At 38.7% G+C, this 20,651-nt stretch overlaps 2 protein-coding genes across 3 annotated transcripts; both read right to left on the bottom strand.

The window, feature by feature from the left end:
* Positions 1-7,643: 7,643 nt before the first annotated feature.
* Positions 7,644-12,229, bottom strand: CUNH15orf48 (chromosome unknown C15orf48 homolog). The gene is made up of 4 exons (XM_057369913.1): positions 11,391-12,229; positions 10,967-11,052; positions 10,186-10,246; positions 7,644-9,544 (listed from the first exon to the last, which is right to left on the bottom strand). The coding sequence occupies exons 1-4, from the start codon at positions 11,430-11,432 to the stop codon at positions 9,476-9,478; spliced, it is 258 nt and encodes an 85-aa protein (XP_057225896.1). The 5' UTR covers positions 11,433-12,229; the 3' UTR covers positions 7,644-9,475.
* Positions 12,230-12,566: 337 nt separating this feature from the next.
* On the bottom strand, positions 12,567-20,645 carry AFG2B (AFG2 AAA ATPase homolog B). 2 transcript variants are annotated; one of them, XM_057369912.1, is made up of 8 exons: positions 19,321-20,645; positions 18,111-18,296; positions 17,347-17,511; positions 16,647-16,856; positions 16,011-16,238; positions 14,994-15,128; positions 14,226-14,351; positions 12,568-13,576 (listed from the first exon to the last, which is right to left on the bottom strand). In XM_057369912.1, the coding sequence occupies exons 1-8, from the start codon at positions 20,398-20,400 to the stop codon at positions 13,424-13,426; spliced, it is 2,283 nt and encodes a 760-aa protein (XP_057225895.1). In that variant the 5' UTR covers positions 20,401-20,645; the 3' UTR covers positions 12,568-13,423. The 2 variants fall into 2 exon arrangements, with proteins under 2 accessions (XP_057225894.1, XP_057225895.1); XM_057369911.1 differs by lacking the exon at positions 14,226-14,351 and having other exon boundaries at positions 12,567-13,576; positions 19,321-20,458.
* Between the last annotated feature and the right edge of the window lie 6 nt (positions 20,646-20,651).

The following is a 20,651-nucleotide window of genomic DNA, read 5'->3' as shown; positions in this document are numbered from 1 at the left end:
CTTGCCCTTGCCAAAGTTCATTTCCTCTTTGATCAACAGACTGAAAAAAACCAAAAGCCTTCTAGCCCACAAGTTGCTAATTCACAGGGAAGATCTAATCTGAAAGTATATAGATTCCCTTTTCACCATTAAAAAAAAAGAAACAGTCCTCCACATTCTCCACCCAGTTTCACCCCACCCTCCCCTCTACAATATATCACGCAGGGCACCAATAGTCCCTGGGGCTGGCACATTCCCTTCTGTTCCACTCTTCTCATTCCATTTTCCACAGCCAAATGCCCTAGGAAGGACCCTACATGCTCTTTTGTTCTGTGAAATACCTGACACAACTTTGGAAGTTACTAGAATAAATACAGATCCTTTCCATTTTACTGCTTTGCAGCCACCACAGCAATCTGCTCTTACAACACATGTGTAGCTGCCTTCAATGTGTACAGCTGTAAAATGATGATAACTACATCAGTACTTTTGCTCTTTTATCTCTATTTTCCTTTTCTGCGTTGTGTTCTGCTTGTTGTTTTTCTCTCAGCATCACGCAATTTGAAAGTGCCCAGTGCTAACTCTGCAGGACAAAATAACTGCTTTTATTACAGCTATGAAGCATTTACACCTTTTATGGCATCAATTTGTGTAGGGGAAAAAAGCTATTTAAAAAGCAAAAATATAATTTTATCCTTAAGATGACTGCTTCATGATTATCTTACTATTATACATGGTAAAAAGGTAGGTTGTTTCTCCAGGGCCATTATCAGCTGGTACATGAGGGTACATGAATCCAGTCAGTGCTGTTGGTCTAGAGTATGTTTTGCATTGTTTTACATGAAAAACTAATCCCTAATACATAGGGATTTTTAGTTCAGCTGGTGAATAAATAAAAGGACCCAGATGGCAAGCAGAATAAAAATTTGCTTTTATCACAGGTGCAGTAAARGCACCCAAGTCCCTGCAATTTTCCTATTTCTTTTTCCCAAAGCACACACAAAGAAATTATCTAAGAAATCCCCAAATAAACTGATGAAATGTGAACATATAAAACCAGTCATGTAAGTCTAGCATCTGGCCTTTTAAAAATCAAAACAGAATTTTTGAGAAAAACACCAYAAACATTTTCATAGTTAAGATGAAGCTCCATATTTCAACAATTGTAGCATACAATTATTCTGACTTTTTTTTTTTAATTTTTTTTTACAGACTTCTCGTGCTCCCGTTTCCAAGCCCCCTATGAGAACAAGCCTGACACACCTGGACGAGCAAAGGTTCCTCTCACCTGGGAGCCTTCCAGGCCGTTCCCGACTTTTCCAGACGATGGCGCASCGCTCCCAGCCTTGACCAAGAGTCGTGTGCTGAGGAAAGCCGTGGAGAATTCCCGCTGGTGAGAAAATACATTGTCACACATTCTAGAAATGTCACATCAGTAAGTAAAGAAACAACACCACCCCTATCCCACTCCCTAAAATAAACCCCCAACCAAACCCTCTCATTTTTTTTCCTAAAAATAACATAGGGGATTTAATTTTATCATGGATGCAATAAGGAAAAGCACAAACCTACTACAGATTGGCTAATCAATTACTGGGAAGGAGTTTAGACACTTTTTAAAGGCATATACGGGTAAATATCATGGAATGCATGTTCCAGTGTTTTCCTCCAAACATATAATAAAAAAAATCATATGAGTAGAAATTAATTGAGGCTCTAGGTATCTGAAATGTAATTAGAACAAATTATATTCATTAATGCAAACGAAGTAAGTTATCACACAAGCCCTTTGTTTCTATGAAAATAAGTATTCYTTCTTTGGGGTGCTGAATTCATGTTTCCAGGACAACAGATATTTCCACCTGAAACATTCCTGTGTTTTTTTTGTAAAGGATCAGAGGGCACTTTCAATTGAAAACATGAACAGAGGGAAAAAATTTGTTTTAAACTAGGCAGGTACAATTATAAATGTTGAATATTGCTGTGTTTACATGCTGCAGTTGCTAGTGCAATGGTGTTTTTGGATTTAGCTGAACAGACTTCAGAGAGAGAAAATAGAGATGACAGAGGCTGATGAGCTCAGAACAACTTCCTTCCAGTAAAGTCTTCTTTCATTTCTTTAAGCTATTAAGCAATTCTGTATTTTCTGAACTTTTGCAGAAGACATAGACCTTACTGGAAATAAAAATTGCCCAACCAGTCACACACTGGTTTATTTCTTTCTATTTACTTTAAATAGAACCTAGATGGAATAAATGAGGATAGTTTTCAAGCAACCAAACTTCCTCAACTTGCCATAGAGCAGAGTTCAAGTTATGTAATAGAAAATTCAAAGTAACTCTTATCAAGAGTTAAAGGTTTATGGGCAGGGCAGTTGGCTGTAAATGAAGATATGTTTTAGATCTGCTTTCCTGTGTGAATGACTATGCAATGACTATGCAGGACATCTCGTTACATTAGCTCTATTAACTGTCTTTGTAAAGCATCAATGGAAGCAGAATATTTTTCCACAGACTTACTACATTTGAGATTGCTCTGAGGAGAGGATCAAGAGAAGAGTTAGTTCCTAATTTTAGCTGTCAGAGCTAGAAGGAAGCTGCTCGCGGAGTTGGGAGTAATAACAAAATTAAATCCTAYTAATCAGCCCACCATCTGCTATGGCTAAGTAGGGGTACTCATACTACCAGGTTTGTTTGCTTGGGTTTTATTGTTATGATTTAAGAGTTCTGTTTATGATACAAGTTGYRTTTGTGTACAAAAGAGGAAGGAGGGAAGAAAACATAAAGCCAGATCATGTGGGTACTGCAGATAGCAATTGGAAAACATTAGACKCCATTACATTAYGATGAAACCAACTATGGCACGTACTACTGTAACTCCAGCAAATTGTGGTGGTCAGGAGTTAAGTCAATATCAATTTCCTTTACAAAGTGCAGCATTAATTGATCTGTTGTGCAGTTCAACTAGGACATCTGATGGTTATACAGTCATTTTTTCTCTTAAACAAGGTCCATTTTACCTGTCTAGTGTACACCACGAACTTTCATTACTGTATGAAAAAAAGGAATATTGGCGTGTTGCCCCCATCTCCCTTCTTTGTCAGGTTGCYATATTTTATCTGTTTAGTGAAGAAGAAAAAAGCCTAGCAGGTAAAGAACTTCTTTTACCTTTTGCTTTTTGAAACTGATTACACTTCACTTCAACAAATGTACTGTAGTTACAGCAATACCCTTGTGCTGTACTATTCCTTAAGGAATGTGTCTTGCACCTATGGCACTGCCAGCCAGACAAGYGTGACGATTTCTAGAAGATAGGAAGGTCAAACACTTTGGTTCTTTATKAGGATTCCTTCTATGACTTTGGTGGTAATTTTTATTTACCATAGAGAGTGTGCACCTGTGTCCTTTACAATTATTGAGACGTGACACTCTCAAGAGTATTTCCTCAAACACAAACTTCCATATAACACCCTGTTTTGCATCCTCTTTGAACTAATACAAATACAGAAACTTTAGCAGAGACATGGCCAATTCTTAATTTTTCTTAAGAGAATTCTCAAAAAACACATACAAGTATATATACATAAACCACTACAATTCTTACTGTATTAATTCCATGGCTCTCTGAAATAGTATCAAATCATTCCCCTAACTTCAAASGAATGTTTTGTAATCTGCTTTGTACACCGGGCTATTGTAATAACACTGAAAATATGACCAAGAGTTTGGCAATGAGGCAATGACCAGAACTGCAAGTCATTATGACTAGGATTGCACTGTGGGTTTCTGCTTTGGGGAATAAGGTGGCTACTGCAGTCTTGAAGCCAAACTAAAKTTTTTTGACCATAGCATGTTTCATTCAAAGCATTTCCCAAGAGGAAAACTAAACTCAGTAATGGCAGCATAATGCYAATATATTTAATAATGCTAACAGCATAGACAGCATAGTTCTAATAGTCTTTAAAAATAATTCAGGCTTTACTAAATTATAAAAKAAGTCACAGCAGAAGGGAAAGATGCATCATTAAATGAAACAGTTTTAACAGTCTCCATAAAAAACCACCTCTCCCTTCGTTTTAACATTGTGAAACACTGATTTATTAGTAGTAGATGACTTTGTTTTSTTTGGCAAACTGATAAGATTTTTCTGTTACTACCAGGGATCAGGACTCTCTGCATTTACTTCCTTGTTTGTGCAGCAGCAGCATCAGATAACATCATTAGTTACCTGTCTACTGGAAATACATTCAATTCAATTAAAGAAATTGAAGGATCTCACCCAAAAGGAGATCAAGAATGTGATCATTTTGCTAAAGTTGAAAGCTTAAACACATTTATTTATGTGCAAGAAATTTTTCTGACTTGTGTGGCTTTCTGACCTCTCAGCTAATACAGAACTTTTCACTGAAAAATTCACATGTTGTACAATGCTGAAACAGGAAGGGAAAGAGCTCCAAYTTTTCATTAACATTGTGCTGTTAATCTGTGTTAGAATCTAGTGGGGAGGAGAGTGTTCCTCATTTACCCCTCACCAGTGCTTTCTGAAGATAAAATACAGTTCTGTGCAAAAGGCTGATGCACTCCTTGAGTCCATAGTCCACCTCTGGGCTACCAGAACAGACTAGTCTCATGCCAAATACTATAAACATRAGTAAAATGATAGAAAGTGGCTTGAAAGCCAAAGAGTTCTATAGAACTGTAACTGTAAAGTGGGATGCAGGCAACTCTGCCTTGTGATTGCATGATTTAATGATTTAGGCAGTGCTGACAGGATTGCTGCAGAGCTCTGGTCCCCATGCTCTATTTTTSGTGCTGTATCCTAATGACTTATCCTCCAGAGTCTCCTGGAGTAAAACAGAGTAGATCCTCAGTTTACCATCATCTGGTAACAGGAATGTCTACGTGCAGAATTCCCACATCCTTCAGCAGGGAATTCTGATTATAAAATCAATGGCTGTGATAAAAGTCCCAAGTTCAAGAACTGTCATCTTCCCCTGCTTCAGCAACACCTGGGGTCAGTGAAGTCAGCAAATCTGGCTGAGTGACAGAAATTATGTTTTCTAATTATGCAGAAAACAAATTWAAAAAAAAGTTTCACAACTCTTATCTGGACTGGCACTATCAGAGTCTCCCAGGCCRCAGGAATCATGATTTGTAATGCTTAGGATTAAAAACTGCCAGACCACTTCAAGTTTGCAGTTAYTGAACATGAACAAATTATTTTACCATTTACTTGTAAAGAAACAACCAGATGAACCAAATTTCATTAAAGAACAGCCCTTACTCAAAACAAAAATAGATGTGGAAGAGCCTCCCATAATATTATTGGCAGATATGGCCTTTATTTTTCTGCAGCAGCATAATTTAGAGAGAGCTTTCAGTAGAATGGACCTTACCTAACAACATAAGGTTAATTTGTTAACAAATTTAAAGAAAAACTGCATATGTTTTTATGTGAGTCTATAGAATGATAATGTATGTTCATGTCTATAGCCCAAATTTGTGCTTCATTTTTTTTTTTAATGAGAATACAATTTTAAAGTACTTTAGTTCTTTATGCATCTAATGAAAATACAAAGACTCCTTGAAATGTCTGGAGCCTATGTATCCTTACTGTTGTTAGTAAGGCTCCTCTATTTKTTCACCGACGATGCATTTATTACAATCCTTTGGCATAAATAAAGCAAAGCAGAAGAGGAGAGAGGGAGAAGGAAGGCAAACATTTCAAGCAGGGGCTTTTCTGCTTAATTTCTTCATTTAAACCACCAGCCTAACCATATTCTAATTACTCATTTGATGTGCAACTTTCTAGAACACAGTGCAGATGTACCAATAAACACTAGTAATAGTAGAAATTAGCCCAAGAAAAATTTAAGTTTTTCTGATGTGTTTGGTTTGATTGGTGAGACAGAAAGAGATTTKGCAAGAATATGTACCAACAAGTGAYAAAAGAAAGGAGTCTCARTAGAAAATAAGGAGGAGGATGTAAGAGGCAGCAAGCAAGTAGTACTAGAGTCTAGTAATATTTTGTATCAAATAATTCAAGCTGAAGTTAAAACTTGACACTTCAGTGTCTAYTGCTTGACAGCCAGTAAAACTGGAAGCACATCTATCTGAATTTTAACAGATGTTCTCAAGTACTTTTTTAAACCTCATGGAAAGAAGGTCACAAAAGTGACTTGCTTTATCTTAAAAATGCTGCATGATGGATCTAAGTTATTTATACAGACCTTTTAGGGAATATTACACGTGGTCAAATCTTGACCACGAGCAGCAGAAATGGTATTGTCAGCCAGGACAGGAGCACACGTGTCAGCCCAGCACCCCAGCCTTGGCTGTCATTGCTGCTGCTGCACAACCCAGCCTGTTCATGGGGCTGGACACAAAGAGCCACCAGCCAGGCCACCCTGGACACCTCCAGGGACTACAGACACAGCCTGTGCAGAGTCACAACCCCCGAACAGAGACCATGGAGCTGGCCTAACACGCCAGGCCAAACCTTGGAAGTCTTAAACAACATGAAAACCAACACCAAATCAAACCCTTTGTCATGCCCCCACTGCTAATAGATGAGGGTTTATTTGGTAACCTGGCAGTGAAAGCCAGTTTGTGGCCCATATCCCGATACCCAGACAAGTTGTCTCTTGGGTTCCCAACTACTGCTCTGCCATCCCCAATGTTACACCCTCCTCACATGGCCCTCAGTCCCCACACAGGTGCCATAGTGATGCTACTGGGCAGTTTTCACTCATTAGGGTGAAATTTGTCCCAGGCCCTGGGCTCCCTGTGTTGTGAGGGTCCTTGCACATCCTGGGTGAGGCCTRCAGAAGGGCAGCACCTCTCCAATAATTTCTCTGGCCAGAATATTTGCACAACAAAATCATCTAAAAGCAAAAGCTAATTAAACCAAACCCCTGGTTCATCTGGTCAAGGTCCAGCATAAATAGGGTTGGTACAGCCTTGGTGAGGGTGTGTGATTTTTCGTTAGGGTGTGGCGCACGTGCAAAGGYGCTTTGGATGTGGTCAGCTCATGGCTTTGCAGGTGCCATTACTGTGAYKGCTGCTTCCAAGTGGAGAGAGCTTYGGGCTCTCTAACAAGCTGCCTGCTCTCTGTTCACATCAGCACCTGAAGGGCAACACTCACTGTGTCCAACCACAGAGCCCAAGGCCAGGCCAGCWGTAGCACTTTTATTTCCATTTCAGTTACACTTTTACACAATATCATTGTCTTTGTGCTCCCCTATGGGAGGGATGCACTGAACAGCRAAGGCTTCAGACAGCAAATGAAAACTGCCATGTTTGTTTAATCTGAAAGCTTTTTTGGGAAGTGTCCAACATCAAATATTGGCTAGATTCAATGAATCACTCCCATTACTCTTGTTTGTTTTCCACATCTAGTCCTAGGGACAGCCACACTCTGTACTAAGGCAGACAACAACAGCAGGATGAACAATTTCTTTCAATGATTGCACCATTTACCTATTTCTGCAGAAAGCCCACACACCAGTGAAGTAACCAGACAGTGCAGAACTGTACTAAAAGCACCTTGTGACAGAGAAATGMAGGGGGTCAGAAGGGGAAATGCTGACACTAGGGCTATCACATGTAAAGAAACAAAAAATACTCAACACAGCTCTCTGATGACCACAACATCACAAGAACTGCAGTTTCAAGGCCTTGAAGTACTACTGCAGTAACAAAAATCAGTAATTCACTGTATGTACACTGCAAAAGGCAACCTTCTATTCTTCTGTTCTTCCAGAAAGTTATTTACAAATAGGCTACTGAGAAAGTTAGAAAAGCATAACGATAGATGAACTATTAAACACATGTTTTAATGGTTTTTAACCCATATTTGAATTCTAACAAGCTAGTGAGCATTTTTATTAAAGTTTGTAATTAGTATGAAATTTGGAAGCGATATAGTTCCATGGGAATGTACTAGTTAGGGTGAGCAAAGATAGCGATTGTTAAAAAAAGAAGCCAAAACCAACCAAAAACCAAAATCAAGACCAAAACCAGAATGGAGTAGGACAGAAACAGAATGGAGAGAAAYAAGTGAGTTAAATTATTTCAATAGCCTCTAAATTGCTCATGGAATAAAAAGTCATGGGTTTGCATAACATGGATCAGGGAAGTCTTACTGTTCTCAAACATCTGCTCATAGAATTCAGCCAATTGAATCTTTACTATTTGTAGAACAAAGGAATKAATTTGTATATTGATTTATAGGTTTGTCGAGTAGTTGAGGGGGGACATATGAGTACACCAAGGGCAATTACTGTAAGAAAAAATCCTCATCTATGCAGCAGACACATTTTCAGGGACAGTCAGAGAAGACACAAAATTCCAAAAACTTTAACAATATTCATGTTTTTTTTTCGAAGTGCAGAAAAATATTTTGATTCCTTACATTGTGTGAAAAYTGTCCCAAAAATCTATATTAATAAAGAAAAACAAAACAGCTAACAAAGCAACACAGTTTATTACCAGAGCTGTTATGCTTCAGGACAGAATAAGAGAAACAAAAACGTGTGACTGACAGCAGTCACTCTGCTTAATTGCTGCTGGAAACATCACTAAAATCTGGCTAAGTACAAAAACGAACTAAAAATTACTTACAATTAAGTCCCAATGTTGACAGATACTCTGCAAATAGTATGCAGATCAAACAAGTGATTTACTGAAGAACAAACTCATTAAATTAATGCATCCACTCAGAGCACAGCACCGCACTTTGGTTTTTGTGGTGTCCAGTAGAAACATGGAATATTTTCTGTATTAAAAGACATTAAACTTATATTCCTCAGAGGACTGTGTTTTTGTGGTTCTTTGGTATCCAATCTTCTTATAATGTCAGTCCTTAAAATGAAAGCTAMGGACTTATTCTGAAAACTAGTAGGTTCTCTCTCTCTCTAAAACATAAATGCTACTCAGTCATCCTTATTTGAAAAGTATTTATGCAACATTTAAGCTATKTTTTTTCTCAGTTGAAGAAAACATAAAGCTTCTGAAGCCAAACTRCCTGGGAATTCAGGAGACAGCTTTTCTAACTGAAGTCTGTCTTTGCTGCAGCAGAGTAACCTRAAGCACTTGACTATTACTCATTTAAAGGGACTTTTTCCAATTAGCAGTTGTTTCACTTTTGCTTTCTTCCTCACAGAAAATAGTATGAATTCTGAACATGCAATGTATACATTTAGGATTTATTTCATTAAAAAAGGCTTTTTCCATCTATAATTACCATCTGAAGATTCAATGATTTACATCAAATACCTATTGAAAATTAATATTTTGAGTCAGGTTTTTGGACTATGTGGATGCTGTATGCCAGCTTCTAAAGCAACATCAAACCCCTCATCCAGAGTCCAAAAAAATGTAGGAAGACCCTAAAAATGTAGCAGAAGCATTTCCGCACACTGATTTCAGTAGTCAAGTTTGTGCAGAAGTGATTCCACTAGATTCATAGGGTACCTTTTTGAGGCAACAGAAACTTCTCACTTTGTAAGACTTTTAACCTCTTCCAGCTCTTCTATAGGTTGCCACTTCTGTCTGATTGTTACCAGCTGGAAGAAATGGAAAACATAAAAGTTAGCAAAATCCCAGTGAGCACTTACTCCACTCCCACGTCCCCACATATCATGCATCAACTTATTGCTGAAGAAGTTCTAGTGGCTTTACATTTTCCTTTCCAAAATAAGCAACTGATGACAGGCTAATCTGTGGAACAAAATCACTTGGGTATTAATTAAGTAATGATGCCAAATTATTTTATTTTGCCTTATCCTACATGATCTACTAAACTAAGGTATTTTTCCTTCAGGCTGTGGTACTCAAACATTCTTAYTAAATTTTGTACTTTAGGAACAAGGTAAGGGTAAACAGCACTTCCTCTATCCTCCAAATTTCCAACAGATTAAATAGAATTGAGTAAATGAATGTTTGGGGTGGGAATGGACATCTGGGAAGCAACCAGGAGTATGGTTCAAGATCAGATCAAGAATATTAACAGCTGAATCCCTATCATTAGGTAATATGGGGAAGACATAAAGTAATTAATTAAGCATTTGTTTCTACTTTTAACTAGATGTACATCAGCTTTACACTTGTTTCCTCATTCATATTTTGCTAGTTCTTACATTTTTGAAAGTGATTCATTGTGTTGGAAATTTATGCAATTTATACATATGWTGTATGCACAAATTACCTTCTGAGGTTTGCTAGGATCAATCTCTTCCCATGGTTCTGGACTGCCAAACTTGTGAACGCTTTAAAAGAAGATAAAACAGGTATCATGTTTTAAGGCGTGTCCTTGCATACATTTTTCTTATATGAGCAGTCTATCGTCAACAGAGCTTTTTACAAAAGTAAGGAGTTCCCTACAACACAAGTTTACACCGGGGGCATTCTGTTTTAAAATCTGTGTAGGAATCAGTGACGGCTTGCTTTACTTGCACCTTCAAAAGCACCAAGCAAATCAGCACTGTTCACATATCATTGTGAGGAAAAAAAGCTGAAAAATYGCAACTGAATAATGACAAAATGTAAGGTGACTTTTAGCCTGACAGTTAAAATGCCTATTCCAATCACTTCAAAATGAATAAACACCCAAAAGCTTGAAGAGTATAGGATTTGGCTCCACTTATTAGCCAAGCAACTGGGATACTATTGTAAGTTAATATAATCAAATGCTGTTTAGCCTGGTTGCAATATATGTGCAYCTCACCTATCTGATTATATGAAATTCTTGATAAGAACATTTAAAACCKAAAGCAAAGAAAATTACAGTTAAGTCAAACGTTAGGAAGTAACTTGGACTACACTCAAATTAATTAATTTCTTCACTATTTACAATCTGCAGATACTTTGGTCATTACCAGTACTCTGGAACATGCCTCTTTTTTTTTTGTGTAAAACATGACAGACAAATTCTCTGTTGAATAAAAAAAAAAAATAGGGTAACCTCCAAGCAGTAAGTTTTTGCTTACATCACATCAGGCTTGAATAGGGAATAGATACAAAAAGAGAACGCCCCAGCTGCTGCCATGGTCAATATTCCAGCCAGGGGAATGAGCTGAAAGATAAAATAGAGAAAAGAGTTGAACTTATGTCCCAGCTACAGACCCAGAGCAGGGGRAGCAAGGGTTACACAGAATTAAGGAACGATTACCTGCTCATATATATTACCTCTATATTACTCTTTACATCACCTCACTTTTAATATGTGAATTTCACTTTAACCTSTATATTACCCATCTCTACACCTCACTTTAAATGCATGAACTTTACACGAGTCCCTGCTATCACCATTTCCTCGGGAAACCAAATGGCAATCCCGGTGCAGCCGCCCGAGCCCGCCGCATCCCTCCCCGCGGGCGGGTACCACGGCCCCGACCCCTCGGGCAAACTTACTTCTCTTTTGGTTTTAAGCATATGCCAGAGGCCCTTGCTCATGGTGGCTGCGCCTGGGGACCGACACAAGCGTGTGCTGTCAGGGCACCTCGCCTGAGGCAGGAGGTGCGGGCGGGGTCGGGTGGCAGCGCCGCGCCCTCCCCGCGCTTTGAGCCCCGCGGCGCTGAGGGCACGGCAAAGGGCGCCCCCYAGCGGCCGGCGCGGGGCAGCACCCGAGGAGCCGCAGGTGCCACAGAGCGGGGTRCGACCTGTGCCCTTCCCACCTTCCYGAGGACAAACCTTCTCTCTCCGTGACTGCAGCACTCAAACCTTCCCTCTCCATTTCTCCTTTGTCTTCTTGCCTAGCCCCTTCTCCAGGCAGCTGCCAAACAATAGCGTATTTAGGCAAACGCCCCTGCAAGGACATACCCTGTCTCTTCCAGAGCTCTGAGAGGTGTCTGTAGTGACCGAAAGAGGAGCCCAGTGTCATCATGTTCCCTTGTTGCAGCAAAAGCTCAACCCAGGCCCAGRTTCCCTTCACTGTTGTGTTACACAGTTCCTATCACTTCCCAATATCCCTGAGAAAAACTCCTACCAGGGGCAAGCTGGAGGTGACAGCAGATGACTCCTGTACATCTGTTTCTCCCCTTCTCTCTCGCTCAATGGGAAGCAGTGAGAGAGGCTGCCTTTATTGCATGCTCTGCTTGCTCTCCCCTGCAAGGAAAAGACATGGCAGGGCACAATCAGCTCAGCTGGTCCTTCTAGGGAGCAAGCATGCAAATTTAGCAGCAGTGTCTTTAAGGCAAAGGAACTGGTGGCATTTTGCTGTCACAGTAACTTTCAGGTCCAGCAATCCTAATGCAAACTCTCAAACAGAATTTTCATACTTTTTACTAGCACTGCTGCTGAGAAACCTTTGAGTGTTTGGGAAGTTCACTTGCACTGGCTATTTGTTGCCACCGATAAAGCAACAGGATGGTCCTTTCTATAAAATGGTGATCAAAGTCACCAAACTGTAGGGAGCTGTTCGTATCTGAATCCTTTCCTAGGTTACAACAGCTTCTACTACTGCCTTTTGCCCTCCTCAGTCACCAACTGCATTTGAACTTCCTTTTGTGATCCATCTCACTATCAACCACTCAGTGCAGTCCCTACTGTCACTGTCATGAGAAATAAATATTTGTTAATTGACTTATAATTTATGAATCTCGCGGTGTATTTTGTTCACAAAGCATTTTCACTGGGAAAAGACAGTAAAACATAATAAAAACTTTGCCACTCTAGTAATGCACTTACATATAGGTAATACCAATTTCTTTGGATGTATCTGTGTATTTTAGAAGGCAACCTACAAAAATGTGTTGACAAAGAATGGTTGGGTGGGGAAAATAATTCTGCAGAACTTTTCATAAAGCAAACTCCCTTTCCTAAAGAAGAAATTATGATAGTTTGAGTTGACTACATACTTGTTATCTGCTTACTCAATCAATGTTTGTACAGTAAGCAGTAACTGATCTAAAATTACTCCTCAAACCTCCAACTTCCAAACCTTCAACAAAGTATTAAACATTGACCTTTTCAATGACACTATATTTTGAAATCTACTTGTAAGAAAGTAAGCCTGTAGACAGGTGCACATATAAAACATCTTACATTTTATATAGAACAGGACTTACTTTTTCCTATTTAACTTCCTGAAAGCTTTTCTATTTTTTAAACTTTCACTGTCCTTCGGAGACTTCACAACACATTTTAAATTTTCTTATTATACCAGTGTTTGTAAAGTAGAAAATCTACAGTAACACTAAGCTGTTCCACAGAGTTTTATCTAAGTACCTCAAATTACTCGTTTGATCAGACATAAACCTACCCAAAGSAAACAAGACTTTATTATTCATTATTGAAATTACAGAACTTTTCACATGAGAAACTTTACTGTATTTCACACRTCCTGAAAACTACAGGAAGTACAGTATTAAAAAGCAGGAAAGAGGCAAACTTTTTCAAAGTCTTTGTAATGTATTTAAAAATACCTATACCACGCCTTTTTAGATTCAAGAGGCTAATTCCTGTTTGGAGAATTTTTCATAAAATTCCAAGTCTTTTATGTTTAAAGATGGTTTAACAGTCTTCAACGATTTCACAAAATGTTCCTGCTTTACAGCAGTTGCTTCAAGTCCATTCTCTTGTAATGCCAACAAACCAGCCTTTAAAAGAAAAAAAAAAAAACAACAACTTAAAGTCCTTATCATGTTTGAAATTGCAAAGAATACTGTAAGTATTCTGAAGTATTCTGAAATATTTAACAAGGAACAAAGTGTTAAAGCATCTGAAAACTGCATTGTATAACTTATGGTTATTAAACACCAGCTAAAGATCCAAGTAAGGTTACCATATTCATTCACTTTTTCTGTCTGTGATCTGACAATTCACTCTTTATCACTTACATATTTGAATTTTCTTACTAGTCTTCTGTCTTTTATACAACTCAACTCAAATTCTGGATTTCTTATTTTTTTTCTCCCTCGCCTTGTTAATTTCAGATTGCAGTACAAAGAATACAATTCACCTAGATGTGAGCATGGATTAGAGAGGGCCACATGAAATGAAGGGTAGTACAGTCCCTTAACTTCTAGTAAATTATCACAAACACACTTYATTCTTATTTGGCTTTTTTATTTAAAGAATGAACCCTCATTTAGTTCTTCTGTTTCACCCATTTTCTTTGTATTTTCARTACAAACTGTCGAAGAACCTGTACTACAGATGGTTTGGTAACATCTGTGAGTTAGCTCTTTTTTTGATTTAAAGTTGTTTGTTAGTTTATTACACAGATGACCTAGGAATATTTCTTACCTCCTTGCACAGATTTTCAATATCAGCTCCAGAGAAGAGGTCTGTTAGGACTGCCACATCTTGTAATGACACATCAGTATCTAATGGAATTTTTTTGGTGCAGATTTTCAAAATGGARAGTCTTCCCTATAAATTGGTGCATATTGTACAAGAAAACAAAACCAAACAACCCAAAAATTAATCTCTCTCCAAAGCAGTACCAAATTTGAAATTAGAAGCAAATAAAAAGGAAAAGTCTAAAACTACTTGGTTTTGGTGGAAGGACAATATGCTGTTAATGGAGATAATACTCTTCTGGTTGGCTCATATATTTAAGGTCTGTTATTCAGAGTTATTCATTACTTCATGAAAACACGGTGTTTTAGACTGAACAGGCTTGATTTGGTATGATTTGGGTCAACTTTTTTTTGTGAAGCTCAGGACAAGTAGCTACAYTACCCTTGGGAACAGGACACAAAAATTATTTGAAGCCAGGACAAACAACTTATTTTGGTGTTCCCTGAACTGTAGCTTAATTTTGTAAACAAACATTTTCTTTACTTTCCATATGCAATATTGAACTACCTACACCAGTTAAAATGTTATTGGTGTTTAAAATATTAATGTATTTATTCCTTTATTAATTTCTTCATTGTACCTTGAATTTAGTCACTGATCTCCTGTGAAACACCTATCAATTGTTAAATATGTGTAAGGAATATGCCCCCTTTGCCTTTAATGTAWGCTAGCAATTAATATCTCTCCCTTGAAAGCCATGATGTGTAATACCTTCAGATCTGGAGGTGGAATATAGATCATCTTGTCCAGCCTTCCAGGACGGAGCAAGGCCTCATCCARCATATCTGGTCTATTTGTTGCAGCAACTACCATGAAATCTTTGTTCAAAGTTTCCTGGAACTCTAGCTGAGTAAGAATAATAGAAATTAATTACTGCAATGTGATTAAAATAGGTAATATCAAAACATATTAATTAACTACTAATGAGAAGATGGGAAGGGCAAAAAGATTATGTACTTTTACAYGCAGTCATTTTTCTTTCAATATCAGTGTCTAATTCTTCTTGAGGTAAAAAATGCCTTGGTGCAGGGCAGATTACATGACAAAGAAGAAATACAGTTAGTATTTGCCKTGGCAATAAATAAAGACTATTCTTTGTCCAGATTGTAACAAAGAATTTTTATATGCAAAAAATTCAGTATCCTAAAATTCTGAAACTGTTTTCTTTATTATTCCCCCTATGAGTATCCTAAGAAAAAAAATCTATACACAAAAAAGCTAAATATTAAATGTTGTGAGCAATTCACTGACAAGTGAAGGTACAACTTTTTGTTTAACTAAGTAATTGGTCATAGTTGTATGATGCTTTTGTATGCAGTATGTGTGAGAAAGGACTGCAAATAAAGTAAGGTAAGTACCTACAAAAAGTAAGCTCAGGGAGGAACTTGCTTAAGAGTAAAAATAGCACAGTCAATMTAAAAAATTACTTTATTGTCAAGAAAAGGATTTTTGTGACAGAAGATGAACACCAACTAATAATGCTCATTAGCGTTTGTGGGTTATTTTGCTCAAACAAAGTCCCATTGAGGAACAGTATRTGTAAAAACATTCAGCAACCTATAACAGTATTTTCTAAGAAATAGTAATTATGAAAGAGTAAAAGAGCTTCTTGCAGGTTTTTAAGTCTGAGRATTTTAAGTTTAAAATGTGAAGGCCAACAAGTAAAATTTTTGTAAAAACTGGACAGCATTTTTCATTCTTCCTACACAGAAAAGGGAACATAAATACCTTTCTTTCCTYGTCACTTTGTTCTTGGCACTGAGCCTCAAACTGTAGCTTGCCTCCTCTTCTTTCTGTAACTTTCAGCCCAACCCCATCCAATTCATTGAGAAGAACAGAAAGAACCCGYTCTGAGACACCATGGCCAGTTCTGCCATGTGCCCGAGATCCCAAGATWGAATCAATCTCATCCAGGAATATTATTGCTGGAGTATTTGCTCTTGCTTGGCGAAAAACCTTTTTAACAAATGTTAATAAARTAAAACATTAATGCCTGCATTCTASGAGGCAAGGTGAAAAMAAATTRCACTTACATATACACTCTGTATTTTAATTAACTTTAAAGGTACATTTGTAATGATTCTTAAGAGCTGTTCTGGCTTGCATTTACTAAGGGCAAATTCTGCTTCTTATTCATATTCTTAAATGAACTGAAAACAAGAGGTAGAAATACCTTCAAAGTTTAAAATTTATATAATTTCAGGGATAGATTCTCACTTTCTGTACATATGAATCTGTAAGCCATTTCTATTTTATAATTAGATAAGAGRTCTATCATCTTTTCAACAACAAAATTTAGGTCTAACACTTCACAAAAATCAAGCAAAAATAAACTACAGACCTCAAACAAACTAAAAACTGTACCTGAGACAAAATCTTCTCTGAATCTCCAATGTAAGGTGAGAACAGGTCAGCACCACTGACAGACAGAAAGGAACARTGACAACTCGTGGCCACAGCCTTCACCAGAGTGGTTTTGGCACACCCAGATGGCCCATACAGAAGAATTCCCTTGGGATGAGACAGGCCCATCCTGGCAAACGCCTCAGGAAATTTCATAGGCCACTCAATACTCTGTCAATACATAAAAAAGGMATGAAATTGTTACTAACAAGCAATCAAAAAAATTGCCAAGTACATAATTTCCTCTCCTTGATACAAACATTGATTTGAAATCAGAGAATATTGATTTAATCTTTCTTCATATAATGCTCCCTTCTTAAAGTTTCCATCTGAAACAGAACTAAAAGCAATCCTGAAGAGATAATAGCCAAGAGCCACCCTTGGACATATTATGGAATGGACAAATTATCTGGCTGCAAGTTAAGTATTTTTCAGCTAAAAAACATGCATATTTTCCCATGATATTAMTATGTGTAGTGGTACCTTGTGACTGTAAGATTTCTAACTCAAACAATGTAATAACACCGTAATAATGTTTAAAATACAGTTTATAATCAGGTAATTTGCTAGAGAAATAGTTTTCMTAATGAAGCATACAGAATCCCTGGAGCATATATCTGTTAGAAATTAGCTGTTTGTTCAAATTTGTTTTATATATTACCTGCTTTAACTTTAATTTCACATCTTCAAGACCACCAATTTGCTCCCAAGTCACAGGTTTACACTCTGTTAGTCCAACTGCACTTCGAAAAGAGGATGGTTGAACTTTYTTAAAAGCTTCTTGGAAATCTCCCATGTTAATTTTGGCTTCTGTTTCAGTTGAATCCTAAAAAAACCAACCAGAKAGAGCATATTAACAATATTTTAATGTAATACTTAAATGCTGTATTAATATGCAAAACTCTTCACATAATGCCAAATACAACTAATAAGGAAGCCAATTCCTGACCTAACGAGCTTAAACACTGCAGACACAAAAATGAAACACAAAGTAAAATATAACCTTTTAATAGCAAGCTTTTACACAGGAAAAAACAATTTTAACAGAAATTAGTGTTTCAGAGGAAACTACTATTCCCTAAATTACAGCTCCATTAGACAGTGATATGCTAAATCAAATGGTTGCACACATCAAATCCTACAATTTTTGAACAGAAAAAAGCCGCAAAATGCATTTTCACCATRCACTGAAAAATGTAACATATTTTATCTCAAACAGGCTATAAAATGCTACTAGTAAACCACAGATGCAGTAAGAGGACTACGATGAGAACAGAAAGGACTAGCAAAAATAACACATACACATTATAACACACTTGGTGTGAGTCTTCAACTTGTTGAGCTTTTCAAGTAAAGCTGRGTATTAAGAAGGAAAGGGTAGTACATATGTTACTGACATTGTTCTTGCCTGATGTGCAACCATACCAAAGCGCTGTGGGACACAGCCTGCATTGCAGCTTCTCGGCAGAGTGCTGTAAGGTCAGCTCCAACATACCCAGTCGTCATTTCTGCCAGCTTAGCCAAATCAACCTCTGCACAAATGGGCATATTCGATGTAAGCAACTCCAGGATGGATCTTCTCTGTGTAACTGTTGGGGTCCCAATAATAATCTAAATCAAACAGAATAAACAAAAATTTGAAGTATATAATTTACTATATTCATTTATTTGATAGAACCAGGCAAGCAATTTTGTCCCTGCTTTATATTGCCTACTGAAAATTTATATATATTATATCCCAACTGAAGAATTTTTATGGGAAACCCATCACCAGCACTATACAGATGACAGGTATTTAAAATACCATGTACTTTCCAAGTGAACAGTGTTTGTATAAACAGCAGTTGTTCATAAGACACTGTCAGATAGTGTTTATCAAATCCCATAACACTGAAATAATAATTTCCTTATTAGTTAGATTTATGCGACAGGAAAAAATAACTTAGATAAACATTCACACATTACTGAAAATCTGGTAARGTATCATCATAAAAATATATCTCAGCAATCTATAAATCCTGGGAAATAATGGAAATTATAATTATGAAAGCATTAAAGAACTTGACTAAAACTGGTGACCTGGGAGTGGATTTAGCCAAAAAAATAAACAATACAAGCACAAGCACTGTGTGTTGCATAACTGCGTGTTTCTCTTCTTTGGACTACTGGGCTAAAGGAAGTTTTCCAGAGTAGACCCAACCTCTGTTACCGAAACCTGAATGGAAGTTTTGACACAACAGATTTCTAGTTTTCCGTCACAATAAGCCTTTAAGGAGAGATGCATAAATCTTCAATCTAGGATTTAAATGGAAAAAATGTAATCCTGTAAAGGTTAAGTACCTGTAAGCAAACCAAGCCCCTCAAGATCAGGTCAATGCCTTTATGATAAAGAAGCATAAAAATAACCCCCATCCATTTTCAAGTACATGAACCTCTCAGTGTCTTGAGAAAAAAATCCAAAACCTTATCCAAGTTGCAGCAAACTAAAGACAGAAATAAGACACCTGTTTTAAACCTGTAGAATCCTACTATGAAACATGACTAGAAGACATTAAAACCCCTACTTTTTAATAGATCCCTTCCACCTCAATAAGGAAAGAAAAAAGTGAGTGAATGAGTAACAGCATTTATTTACCTCTCTGTCAAATCTGCCAGGTCTTCTCAGTGCAGGGTCTAAGGCATCAGGCCTGTTTGTTGCTGCCACAATGACCATCTTACCCTCACTCCCTACACCATCCAGCAGCGTCAGCAACTGAGCAACAATTCGATCTTCAGGAACATTGTTTGAATTTCCTCGCTTTGGGCATAAAGAATCAATCTCATCAAAAAAGAGAATGGTTGGGCCCTCCTTTGACATCYCTCTGCCCTTTTCAAAGACTCTTCGCAAATTCTCTTCACCTTCTCCTGGTCTTGAACCATGGAGAGCTGGGCCACTGATGTCAAACAGATATGCCCCCAGCTCTTTTGCTACTGCCTTTACCATAAGAGTTTTCCCTACACCTGGGGGCCCAATTAATAGCACTCCATTAGGGACAGACAGCCCCAGCTTCTTCARAGTTTTTGGAAAGCGGAAAGGCAGATCAATAATCTCTTTCAAAGACTTCCCCACATCATCTAGTCCTGCAACTGAAGTTTTTGCAGTGTCTTCTGACAGATGATATCTGTACCATTCTAAAGTGATCACCTCCTTAATTTTTAAGCTTGTTTGGGGAGTTATCAAKCCAGCTTCCTCCTCCGAAGCGTCTGCAGACAGCATTTCAATATAYACCACAGGATTTTCGGGACTTGGGGCAACAGCAACAACAAAMCGAAGTGAAACATACACATTTCTTAGCAGTTCTCTGATTGTCTCCTGCAACACCGCTCTGGGAGTCGACTTTTTCAGCGCGGCGCTCTTGAGGACCACTCTGACAGTCGCTCTTCGCAGCTGTCGGTGCGGCAGCAGCTGCAGCTGGCCCATGCTGAGCGAGATCCCGCGCAGCTCCCGCGCCCTCAGCCCCGCCGTGCTGCAGGTCAGGTCGGCCTGCAGGTACCCGTCCGCCAGATCGCGCCGGGGCCACGCCGTGCACAGGCAGCACCCGCCGGGCAGGGAGATCCTSAGCGGGGCGCCGATCCTGGCTCCCAGGAAGGAGAGAGCGGCAGGTCCCAACCGGCACCGCTGGGTGCCCTCATCYCCCGGGTCCAGCGGGAGCAGTTTTAAGGCTGCCGCCTCCATCGCTGCCTCCGCGAGGGAGGGCAGCAACACCCCTACCCTGCGCGGGCCCGCCGGCTCCTTACTCACCGCGCCGCCTCCTCCCGCGGGGTTCCCGCTCCGCCACCGCCGGGCGCACAGCGGCCACCCCACACTCCGGAGCGGCGGCGGGCGGGACAGCACAGGCGGGCAGGGACGGACCGGAGCGGCGGCGGGCGGGACGGCACAGGCGGGCAGGGACGGACCGGAGCGGCGGCGGGCGGGACGGCACAGGC

The sequence above is a fragment of the Malurus melanocephalus genome, unplaced genomic scaffold (genome assembly GCF_030028575.1).
Source record: "Malurus melanocephalus ecotype Western Australia unplaced genomic scaffold, MMel_1.1 scaffold_116, whole genome shotgun sequence".
Classification (NCBI taxonomy): domain Eukaryota; kingdom Metazoa; phylum Chordata; class Aves; order Passeriformes; family Maluridae; genus Malurus; species Malurus melanocephalus.
Note: the sequence above shows the minus strand (reverse complement) of the source record. Positions and strands in the feature narration are given on the sequence as shown.

Excerpts from the sequence above, each read along its gene's own strand:
- CUNH15orf48 (XM_057369913.1), bottom strand. The coding sequence starts at position 11,432 with ATGAGCAAGGGCCTCTGGCATATGCTTAAAACCAAAAGAGAA. Across the intron at positions 10,247-10,966 it reads CTATTCAAGCCTGATGTGAT|CGTTCACAAGTTTGGCAGTC; the intron begins GTAAGCAAAAAC and ends CTTCTTTTAAAG. Across the intron at positions 9,545-10,185 it reads ATCCTAGCAAACCTCAGAAG|CTGGTAACAATCAGACAGAA; the intron begins GTAATTTGTGCA and ends CATTTCTTCCAG.